Source organism: Lepidothrix coronata, unplaced genomic scaffold, assembly GCF_001604755.1.
Source record: "Lepidothrix coronata isolate B3197 unplaced genomic scaffold, Lepidothrix_coronata-1.0 Scaffold45, whole genome shotgun sequence".
Taxonomy (NCBI): Eukaryota; Metazoa; Chordata; class Aves; order Passeriformes; family Pipridae; genus Lepidothrix; species Lepidothrix coronata.
In genome coordinates, this window is record NW_016690225.1 from 5,604,012 (window position 1) to 5,616,388 (window position 12,377).

The window sequence follows — 12,377 nt, forward strand, 5'->3', positions numbered from 1 at the left end:
GACACGCAAAACTAAGAAAAGACATACAGATGTGGCATTTAGGGACATGGTTTAGTGGTGGACTTGGCAGTGCTGAGTTAATGGTTGGGCTTGATGTTCTTAAAGGTCTTTTCCAACCTAAATGATTCTGTGATTCTATAACATAAGCCAATTAAAATCTTAGTTCAAGCTCATTGGCAGGAATACTCAGGCTAGCTAAAAATTCCCACAAAGCCCAATTAGACAGCAACCTCTAATTACTATATCTACTTTTGTTCAAAAATAAAAGCAAAAATCAAACGAACTATATACTGATGAAAGCTGTAACAGTGCCATGTTGGTTTTACTAAGAAGAATGCCTTTTAATGGCAGTACAAAGAATTGTGCAAAGGTTTCAAGCAAGATTCAACTTTGGGTTCTTTCTCTATTTCAGAGAGAAACTAGCTGCAAATGCTGCTTCCACTGCAAAAATCTTAGCACTGTGCAGCTACTGAAACCCAGAGTGTTCGGTTCAGTCCATTTGCACAATTCTTTTTTGTTTTGCTTTTAAAGAATGGTGGCAGACTCAGTGTACCTCAACAAACCTAATTTACTGAAATTTCCTTTCAGGACTAATCTACACATTGTGGTACAGACTTTGGGAAAAAAATGTCTTACAAAGCTGAGTGAATTAGCAATTAATTTTGTGTGGTTTATATTGAGACAAATTCTTCATTTGATTATACTCTTCCTGAAGTGAAGTAAGAGACATGGTTCTACTTTCAAATTAACTACTCAGGAGATTTTCATTTACAGAAAGCAAATTTTGTATCTGCATTGTAAATAAACATTGTTTAACACTGACAGTAGCTACTTTCAATTTAACACTCTATACTGACTGGAATAAGTAGATTACGAAGAAGAAATATAAATAAAACAAGTATGCATATGTATTTAGATATACATATACAATTCAAGGCCAGTTGTGGGTTTTTTTTAATATGCATTTTAACATTGTGTACTCTTTGTACATGAAAATTGGTCAAACCACATAAACCACCTCTGGCCTATTACACAAGATCCTCCCCTGAAGAAAGTGAAGATTTCATGCGAATACACCTATACCAAAGAACAGCTCTTTTGCTTTACTCTTGAGGAATAGAAGTTGATTGTAGTTGACCACAGAAGCTAAAGCCATAAGGAGCCAGACTGTGTTTTTGTGGCCACAATCACATTTTCACGTTGTGTGTGTTTGTGTACGTGCACGAACATGAGTAAATACACCACAAGTGGAGCAGGATTTGTGGGAGCCAGTCTTCCTACAGTTTGCTGTCTCAGGTAGAAGAGTAAAGAGTATGAACAGGTAGATTACATACTGTAATTCTGATATGTCCCAGTAGCACTGATATCAAGTATTAGGAAAGTTGATCCTTATCCTCCTGCTATCATTCTCCCTTCACTAACTACATCCTCACCTAATAAAATTTCCCATTCTGATCTCCCTATTTCCTTTCTTCAAAGACTCCTCACTCTGCTGCTTTATTTCTGCATTTGCTCTTCATTTATTTAAACAATCCCTTCATCTTTCCATCTTCCTCTACCTCCTGTTTAATGGCACTGTGTTTTTACTCATAAGCAAAAGCATGGCCTAAAACAGTTGCTTCAAGCAAAACAGATTTCTAAGCTTATAAATATCTCACATAAATACAATCCCAGAGTAGACTTCTGGATATAAACATGCTGCTATTACTGTTCTTCTTTGTCTCCTCAGGTTTTTGGGTCTTCTTACCATACCAACTCTTGTGTTGTGGGGACACTGTCTCCCCACAAGTCTGCACAGACCAGAGAAGGCTCTTACTACCAACTTGTACAATTGCTGTGTCGTTTTCAATGCATAAACAAACTACATCACTGACACAACACACAGGGAACTGGGTTCTTCTACCATCTGCTCATCAGGCTGCTACCTCCTAGAAGCATTGTTCTTTGTAGACAAAGAACCATATATTAACAAAGACCTGAAGCCGCACCTGAAGTTTGAAAATGTAAGAAATGCCGTAAAATCTCAAACTGACTGCAACTGAAATCCTGTACAGTCAGTGTAGGCAAGAGCAATCACAGCAGGAGCTGTTGTTATTTTCCAATATCTAAAGTGTTTTACAAACCATATACAAAGAAAAGCCATTTGTTTCTTTTTGAATTTGAGACAGACTGGCATACAATTTTAATCCTCCCAGTCTAATGGAAGGATTTACTATGTAACTATTTGTTCAAGATTTTCATCTCTATTTATGCATTCCAAAAGATCATCAAAACTCACAGTAACTTCCATTTGAAATTCCCAGATGAAAGTTTTCTGGTTTAGTTTTCCTTTCTTAAACAAGCAAAATGCACCCTCTGTTGGGCCAGGCATGTAATGACTGGCTGCACAGAGTGTCTGAGCCTGGTGTTGGTACCAGAGGACAGTGTGAGAGACACCTGCGTACAATGCGAGCAGGTGAATGATTTGCTGTGCTTAGTGGCAGAGCTCAAGGAAGAAGTGGAGAGGCTAAGAAGTATTAGGGAAAGTGAAAGGGAAATAGACTGGTGGAGTCATACCGTTTCGACCCCAAAGGAAGTCCAGCAGGAGACAGTGAAGCCCTGCCCCTCTTGCCATCAGGCAGATGGAGCAAACCAACTAGATGGGGGGGAATGGAAACAGGTCCCCAGTCGGAGAGGTAAAGGAATCCCCTCCCGACCCCCATCACCTCCCCAGGTGCCCTTAAAGAACAGGTCTGAGGCCCTGGACCCAGTCAGGCAGAGGGCAGTCAAGAAGAGGATCTGTCTAGAGGGTCTGCAGGTTGCACCCCATCTACCAGACGGATACAACCACAGCTATAAAGAAAAAAAGAACAGTAGTTGTAGTTGGGGACTCCCTTCTGAGGGGAACTGAAGGCCCTATATGCAGACTGGACCCATCCCATAGGGAAGTCTGCTGCCTTCCCAGGGCCTGGGTGAGAGATATTAGTAGGAGACTCCCTGAACTAATCTGGCCCTCTGATTATTATCCACTGCTGCTGGTCCAGGCTGGCAGTAGATTAATGAAAGAGGTACCAGGCTAGTTAAAAAGGACTTCAAGGTGCTAGGGTTGATTAGTTATTAGTTAATGGGACAGGAGTACAGGTGGTGTTCACCTCAGTTCCTGCAGTAGCAGGGATGAATGAGGAGAGGAGTAGGAAAATTCATTTTATCAATAGGTGGCTAAGGGATTGGTGCCACCGGCAGAATTTTGGTTTTTTCGACCATGGGGCAAATTCTGTGGTACCAAGCCTGCTAGAGTCAGATGGGCTTCATCTATCTAGCAAGGGCAACAGGACTGTAGCCCATAAGTTGTCAGGGCTGATCAGGAGGGCTTTAAACTATGTTTGAAGGGGGAAAGGGTTGAAAGAAGGCTCTCCAGAGATGAACCTAAGAGTGGAAAGCCAGAGTTAGAAGTGCTACCAGCAGGCCAGCTGAAGTGCATGTACACCAATGCACACAATATGGATAACAAACAAGAGGAGCTGGAAGCCACTGTGCAGCAGGAAAGCTATGATGTATTTGCCATCGTGGAAACGTGGTGGGATGACTCGCATGACTGGAGTGCTGCCATGGATGGCTACAAGCTCTTCAGAAGGGACAGAGACAAGGTAGGAAAGGTGGAGGGGTGGCTCTGTATGTTGACTCTGTAGAACTTGAAGTCAGTAAGATAAGGTTGAGTGCCTGTGGACCAGAATCGGGGGAAGGCCAACAAGGCTGACATCCTGGTTGGAGTCTGTTATAGACCACCCAATCAGGGTGGATGAGGGTGATGAATTATTCTACAAGCAGCTGGCAGGCATCTCAAAATCGCCAGCCCTTCTCCTTGTGGGCGATTTTAACCTGCCGGCTGTCTGCTGGAACTCAACACAGCAGAGAAGAGGCAGTCTAGGAGATTTCTAGAGTGTATAGAAGATAATCTCCTGCTCCAGCTGGTAAATGAGCCTACCAGGGGTGGGGCCTAGCTAGACCTGCTGTTCACAGAGATGGTGGGAGATGTGGTGGTCGGAGGCTGTCTGGGGCACAGTGACCATGAAATAATAGAGTTTTCAATACTCAGGGATGCAAAGAGGGCCATCAATAAAACTTCTACCCTGGACTTTTGGAGGGCAGATTTTGGCCTACTAAGAAGACTGGTTCAGAGGGTACCTTGGAAACAGCCCTTGAAAACAAAGGGGTCCAGGAGGGATGGACATGCTTCAAGAAGGAAGTCTTGAATGCACAGGAGCAGGCTGTCCCAGTGTGCCGAAAGGCAAGCCAGCAGGAAAGACATCCAGCCTGGCTGAACAGGGAGATTTTGAAGGAAATTAGAGGAAAAAAGAGAGCTTACCAACTACGGAAAAAAGGGCTGGCTACTCATGAAGAGTTTAGGAATATAGTTAGGTCATGTAGAAAGAAAATTAGAGAGACAAAGGCACAATTTAAACTCAATCTAGCCACTTCTGCCAGGGATAACAAGAAGTGCTTCTACAAATACATCAGTAGCAAAAGGAGGGGCAAGGAAAATCTCCATTCTTTGTTGGACATGGGGGGGAACATAGTCACGAAAGACGAGGAAAAGGTTGAGGTACTTAACACCTTCTTTGCCTCAGTTTTCAACAGTAAGACAGGTTGTCCTCAGGACAATTGGCCTCCAGAGCTGGCAGACAGAGACAGGAAGCTGAAAAGCCCCCCTGTAATCCAGGAGGAAACAGTTAGCAACCTGCTGAGCCACTCGGATCCTCACAAGTCTGTGGGACCAGATGGGATCCACCCAAGAGTAATGAGGGACCTGACAGAAGTACTCGCCAAGCCGCTCTCCATCATCTACCAACAGTCCTGGCTCACCGGGGAGGTCCTAGATGATTGGAAGTTGGTGAATGTCACACCAATCCACAAAAAGGGCTGCAAGGAGGACCCAGGAAACTACAGGCCTGTCAGCCTGACCTCAGTGCCTGGCAAGGTTATGGAGCAGATCATCCTAAGTGCAATCACACAGCACCTACAGGATGGACAGGGGATCAGACCCAGCCAGCATGGGTTTAGGAAGGGCAGGTCCTGTCTGACCAACCTGATCTCCTTTTATGACCAGGTGAACTGCCAGGTGGATGAGGGGAAGGCTGTGGATGTGGTCTATCTGGACTTCAGCAAAGACACTGACACCGTCTCCCATAGCATACTCCTGAAAAAGCTGGTAGCCCACAGCTTGGACAGGGGCACCCTGTGCTGGGTCAGGAACTGGCTGGAGGGCCGGGCCCAGAGAGTGGTGGTGAATGGTGCTGCATCCAGTTGGCAGCCGGTCACTAGTGGTGTCCCCCAGGGATCAGAGTTTGGCCCAGTTCTGTTTAATATCTTTATTGATGATCTGGATGAGTGTACCATTAGCAAATTTGCAGATGACCCCAAGTTGGGAGGGAGTGTTGCTCTGCTGGAAGGCAGGAGAGCTCTTCAGAGGGACCTGGACAAGCTGGAGAGATGATCTGATTCCAACGGGATGAGGTTCAACAAGGCCAAGTGCTGGGTCCTGCACTTTGGCCACAACAACCCCATGCAGCGCTACAGGCTGGGGACAGAGTGGCTGGAGAGCAGCCAGGCAGAGAGGGACCTGGGAGTTTGGATTGATAGGAAGCTGAACATGAGCCAGCAGTGTGCCCAGGTGGCCAAGAAGGCCAATGGCATCCTGGCCTGTACCAGGAACAGTGTGGCCAGCAGGACCAGGGAAGTGATTCTTCCCCTGTACTCAGCGTTGGTGAGGCCACACCAGGAGTACTGTGTCCAGTTCTGGGCCCCTCAGTTCAGGAAGGATATTGAGGTGCTGGAGCAGGTCCAGAGAAGAGCAACGAGGCTGAGGAAGGGATTTGAACACAAGTCCTATGAGGAGAGGCTGAGGGAGCTGGGCTTGTTCAGCCTAGAGAAGAGGAGGCCCAAGGGAGACCTCATCAGTCTCTACAACTACCTGAAAGGAGGTTGTAGCCAGATGGGGATCAGTCTCTTCTCCCAGGCAACCAGCAGTAGGACAAGAGGGTATGGTCTTAAGCTCTGCCAGGGTAGGTTTAGGTTGGATATTAGGAAAAAATTTTTTACAGAGAGAGTACTCAGACATTGAAATGGGCTGCCCAAGGAGGTGGTGGATTCTTTGTCCCTGGAGGTTTTTAAGATGTGACTGGATGTGGTACTTAGTGCCATGGTCTAGTAACCACAGTGGTGTTGGATCAAGAGTTGGACTTGATGATCTCAGAGGTCTTTTCCAACCCAGTTGATTCTATGCGTTATGACTATTTTCCAAGGTCATCAAATTTTTAACAGCATAGCTTATCGAATCCTGTTATGAAGGTTTGGTTTTATCATTAAGTGTCAACTAATGTACAAGTCATACAAACATTTGAATCAATATTAGATTGCAATGAAACCAAAGCAGCACAGAATATTCAGTGCTACCATATAGCCATTAGGACATTTATGATCTTCTTCAAACACTGCTTACATCTGTAGGATTTATAAATCTTTCTAATGAGCACTGGAAATTCATTTATTATAACCTAAACCAAGCAAATATCTGTACTTCATTTCACACCAAAGCTCAGTTAACACTCACTATCACTGTAATGCATTTTTTTGAGCTGGACAAGGATTGCTTACTGCCATATTATAAAAGCTACACACAGAAGCTCCACAGCACATTTTGGATAAGGATGCTACAGCAAACTCCCAGTATAACAGGGGGCTCATTTTGCCTGTTGTCTTTTTACTAGGATGTTTCTAGGTAAGGGTGGCACTCAGCGAGGTAAAACTGACCAGTGTATCAGAAGACAAAATGGCAAAAAGTAACATCTTAAATCTACATATGCTGAAGCCTATACCCATGTGAAAAAAAACCCCTAAACTATGCAGATGAGCAAAGTGAATGTGGTCTAGTATGTGAATACTGGAGTCTAAAATTCACACCACTGTGAAGAAAAAAGCTGTGCAATACATGGACGTCAAATAGAGACAATACACAGTTTCCCAAAAATAGAAAAGGCAGATGGATTACAGAGGGTAACAAGATAATGAAGAGAGGTGAAGAAGGAACTGGAGTGCAGGAACTAGGAGCTGGGATGCAAAGTTTGCAGTATCTGCCAAGCTGTAGCAAAGGAAAGCTTTTGAGGACCCATGAGAAGATACTAATTTAAAACAGATAAAAAGCATACAGGCAGAACAGACTGCTGTGAAACAAGACTCCTCCAAGGTCTGCATGTAACCAATCTCTTTCCCTATGATGTTTAATAAAGTTGTATTGTGGTAAAATACTTTATAGTAGCAAGAAAGCAATCTTCCTACCTTGAATGTATTCAGCTGCTGATTAATTGTCTCTGTTTCCATTCCAACAGGACCTTGTGACTCTTCATGTTCTTCGGCTCTCCCAAGCAGATTGGAAAATTCTTTTAGCTTACTATAAAACTCCTCAACACGGCAAATAGTATCCTCTACTCGATCTTCCCTGGCTTTTGCTCTGTCTAGTAGCTTGTTGCATTGTTTATTTAAAGCTTCCAAGTCTCTCTTTATACCGACAAGATCAGGAGAAGCTTCAGCTTCTGTGGCTAGCATCATTTTACAATTTTTATTAGCATTTTCATTATTCATTATAAGATCCTCCAACTTTTTCAGGAAATATTTTAAGTCCTCTCTCTGTGATTGCAATACCTTGAGATCTCTCCCCACTGGAGCCATGCTATCAAGTTCATCATCAAACTCTGCAAACTGAGAGAACATCTCTCGGATGCTGTTTTGGAAATGGCCGATACCCTGAAGTTTTGTCTCTAAGAATGAGCACCTATCTTCAACCTGCTTGTTCACTGCAGTGTATTCTTGCTCCAAAGATTCAGCTTGGAGCAAAAGGTCAGAAACACCTGCTGAATCAGAAGCTTCTACTACCAGGTCTTGGGCAAGCTTTTTTGCTAGATCGACATGAGGCTTTAAAGCCTGCAAGGCTTTCTGCTGGGCCTGCATCATTGTCAGGTGTTTGTTGCTGAATGACTGAGGTCCAAGTGAGTCATGAGCTTCCAGATGCTCTTTGGCACTTTTAAGCTGTTTTTCAGTTTCCCTGGATGATTCCTGAAACTCTTTCAGTCTTTGTGCCATATTTTCCAAGCACTCTCTCTTCTTATGTAACTGTTCTGTAACCACATTCACATTCTGATTCAGCACCTTCGTTTCTTCCTGAACAATTTCTTTATCTGTTTGACTTGCCCTGAGCAAACTTTCAGCAGAATTATTTAATAGCTCCACCATCCCATGGTGTTTATCCAGGTCCTTCTGCCATGCCCTCACCTGAGCAATAGAATTCTCTATTTCAATAGGGTTTATGCCAACTTTTAATTCACACAGGTTGCTTTGGCACTTCTCTATCCATGGCTGCAGATTTTCTACATGCTCCTTGTATTTGAAGGCTTTCTCCAGACAATCTGTTAATTTATCTTCCCTTTCTTTTACCTGTTTATTAATTTCATCCCAGTTATTTCTGAGTGTAGCAATTTGGGATTGTAATGCTGCTTTGTCAGCTCCTTGAGTCTTCTGTAAAATACTTTCTCCTTCTGCAACAATTCTTTCATATGAACTAATCTGATCAGTCATTGTCTTCTTAAATTCTTTCTGCTCTTCAATTAGTGATTGCAAGACATCAAGTTTGGCTGACACAGGACGAGCCTGGTTCAGCTCTTCTTTCTTTTTGCTTAGCCAGGTCTGAAAGTCCTTAGACATTTGCTGGAACTGATGAGAAGTGGTGTATGCTGACTGAAGCTGCTGAACATGGTTATCTACAAAAGAGAAGACATTACAGAGATTCATTTTGTCAGATCTGCTAGTATTCAATGGAAAAAAAAAACTAATATTGATTCTATTACACAATTACATAATCATTAATGTAAGGAAAGCTGGTCCTTTGAATGTGGTGTTTGACTGGCAGACAACCAAGTCAACGAAGCTTTTTGCAAGGGACAGACTCATGCCTATAATACAGCAGAGCAGTGAAGGCATTAGAACATGAATCAAACAAGGTAAGTTTAGCCAATCTGTGTCTACATGAATCCCCTTCAGGCAGATTTTGGGGGTAAAAACTACACAATTGTGTTTTATGGTATTATGAAGTGTAAGCACAGAGAATATTAAGTGGTCTAACCTAGTAGTGTCTAACTCATGGCCTGCAGGCAACATGTGTTCTTAGGAAGATCCTTCGAAGTTCCTTGTGACCAGAGGAAATTAAAAAGCTAAAACTGAGGCTGCTAGGGACAACAAAGCATGATATCACTTGCACTGTACTACTTGCTCAGTTCTGTGTTCACAGGGTAAGGGAAGGCTGCAGACTACATGCCCCCTTCTGCCACAGGCAGTTTTATACAATTGCCACTGTGTTTCTCAAAGACATTAAGGGGTTCTTGCCTAAAAATTATGATTTTGCCTTACATCTGCCCCAATGAAGTTAGATAGCTCAATGAACAGCATCCTCTTTTGGTATTCTAATTCAGTGAAGGTGAGGAAGGAAGGAAGAGATGAGAAAAGAAGCCCTGCTACTGTACTTCAAATTCTCTCCAAAACTTTTCAGTAGAGATCCCAAGTAGTGTTCTTACTTTTTCAAGGTATGGGGACTCGCAAATTCTAATGTACAACTGCTTGGGGAACGGACTAGATAGAGAGCTGGCATCAGGCTCAGTTAACTCAATACCTCTATCATAAAGTCATGTTTAACTTTATGCCTTAATTACTATTTTTCTTTAAGTAAATACTAACCTGATTTTTGCTCAATATCCTTAAACAATTTTAAGATGCCATCTAACTGTCTTGTAAGTTCTGCTTTCAAATACTCTTCCCCAACTAGTGTTGACAGCTCTTCACAAAGGGTTTGCGCGGCATTTATATTCTTCATTTCCTGTTCTATTTCCTCCTTCATTTCTCTAGCAATTTCCAGTTGTTGTTTCACAGCATCAGGTTGTGTACTCACAGCCAGGCTGCTGCTTAGCTTATTATCCAAGGCACTTAGCTTATCAGATAGACTTCTGAGTAGACTTTGATACTTTGTGCTTTTCACAATGGCTTGGTCAATTCGGTCACATCTCTTCCTCAGCTGGCCAGTTAGACTGTCCCATTTCTGTGCCACAGCTGCCAGTTGCTCTTTTACAATTTCATGTGAGGGTGGATGTTCACCAGGTCTCTTCAGAATCCCTTCGCCAGCCATAGTTAACTGCTCATATTGTGGTTTTCTGGTGTCAAACTCTTTGAGCAGAATCTAGAAAAAGAGAATTTTAAAAAGCATTTACCTCATGAGAAAAAGAAGAAAAGTGCTTCTGACAAAAATCACGTAGAATTTGTTGTAGCTAAGCTCTCTAATCAATCTCTCACCTTAAAAGCCAGTGAAATAAATGCACCTTCTACACATAAACTGTGTTGTTTTCAAGCATTTACATCAAAGAAACAGAAAAAAATGAGGTGAATTTACATATCATCTGATGGAAATTCAACCAGGAGATACAACTAAACAATGAATTCTGTTAATATCACAGTAATTAAGTAACCACACCAAGTAAAGTAAGTGCTGTTTAGTTTCAAGTAGTGTCTTCTTTCCTAGACAGTTTTGGTATTTCTCTTAAGATAGAGCTTCAAAGAAGGTGTATTCTGACATAATACTGCAATGTATTATTAAAGCACAGAAAAATACCTGGATAATTCACAAAATTACTGAATGTGTACTCTGAGACATTTAAAGTTTATATCACTGGTATTTTTTTTTGACAGTAAGTCACAGTGCTTGCAGAAGAAGGGACAAATATAATGCTTTTACTTTACAGAACATTCCAAACCCTTTCTTTTTAAGTCAATTAGGTTGAACTTTTAAGGACTGTTAAGTGATACACTATGGTTTTATGCCATCAGTCTAGATTTTTGAAGCACTTACAAACCACTATTGAGTCATTTTCACATAATCTTAGAACATAGTTCATGTTTTAAGCACTTCATTTTAATCAATAATTATATTGCAGCTTTAATAATTTTTTGAAAAAAATATGTTTTTTCTCATCAGTTTAGATTACCTGGCAGCAATAGAAATGTTTGAAATTAAAATTTCTACATTGTGCAACCTCACCTGATTTCACTTTTGTTTCTTTTGTCTGCAGTTTGCTGTATTGCTGTCAGCAAACTGCTCCACTTTTTCATTATACTTTCTTCTGTCTTTTACACCCTTGGCCTCATATCTATCCACAGTATTGCATTTCACTTGCCTTTGTATTTTTGTTAGCTACTGGCACAGTCTATTGAATAAAATCTCAAAAAGCTAGTTCTAAGCCTAGACTGTAATAAAGAATGACCATAAGATGTCAAATTAATAAAATCCAAAGAGATATTTTCATTCCACTCCAGAGAAACCACACTATGGTCAAAACAAAAAAAAAAAATCTATCAGAGGATCAGTATCTTCTCAACATTTTTTCCTTTAGCTGTACTGATCTCTCTTCACTCCTGTGATAATTTTTTCTTGTAATTACTGTAGTCAACTATGACTTAAGCTGATAAACAAATTTAATGGATCATACTAACCACTACCTACTCTAGATGCAAAACAGTACTTTGCTAATAGAAAAATACCAGAAGAAATGGAAATCAATAATGTGTGTTGGCACTACTCACCTGAACCTGTTGCTTTTGTGTATTCAGCATATTAGGATCAATTGATAGTGGTCCTAGCACACTGACCATCAGCTCTTTTTCTACAAGCCAGTGCTTTAGCTGGGCTTCTGCTGTCTGGAACTGGGTCAGGTAGTTTGATGACTCCTCCAGTTTTTGTTGTCTCTCAGATGTAACTTGATTGAGCTCTTTCCATTTGGAATCTAACAATGATAATGTTAACATATTGCATGCATATTCTAGCAGATGGGTTGTCAGACAGCAGACTATATATGAAACATAAAGAGAGCTCTCTCATAAGGCTTTTTGCTGATCAACTCCAGATGCCTTATTGCAGTGACTCGGCAAATACATGTTTTAACAGTCAGACCCATATACATTTGGATGAAGGTCAGACACTTGTGGAATTTTTAGACCAATGAATATACAACATGTAATAAAACTGGACTAGCATATTACTAAATGAAATATCCCTAAATTTAGGCTTTGGTCTCAAATGACATTAAAGCCAGAGGGCTGTACTCAGTTATAACTCAGGTGCCTGATCTAGAGAGACAAATCTTCCTTCTTATTCAGTAAAAAAACCTCATACCTTTATAAGGGTTAGCAGAAACCCTAATTTAGGCTTCAACTTTGAACAGCTGTCTGAAAAAGCCTAACTCTTTCAAACTCTTTCAAACTCTCTCAAACTCTTTCAAACATCTGCTTTCAAAGCCTGTGGAGATTAC

At 41.6% G+C, this 12,377-nt stretch overlaps 1 protein-coding gene across 9 annotated transcripts in view; it reads right to left on the reverse strand.

Annotated features, from left to right (window-relative positions):
* LOC108497133 (dystonin-like) overlaps positions 1-12,377 on the reverse strand; it is a 216,625-nt gene that overhangs the window by 73,628 nt on the left and 130,620 nt on the right. For all 9 annotated transcript variants that reach the window (XM_017814501.1, XM_017814500.1, XM_017814507.1 and 6 more), the window contains 3 exons: positions 11,653-11,852; positions 9,760-10,255; positions 7,315-8,789 (listed from right to left, as the gene is read on the reverse strand). In XM_017814501.1, coding sequence (XP_017669990.1) covers positions 7,315-8,789; positions 9,760-10,255; positions 11,653-11,852 — 2,171 coding nt within the window. The remainder of the gene's footprint in view (positions 1-7,314; positions 8,790-9,759; positions 10,256-11,652; positions 11,853-12,377) is intronic.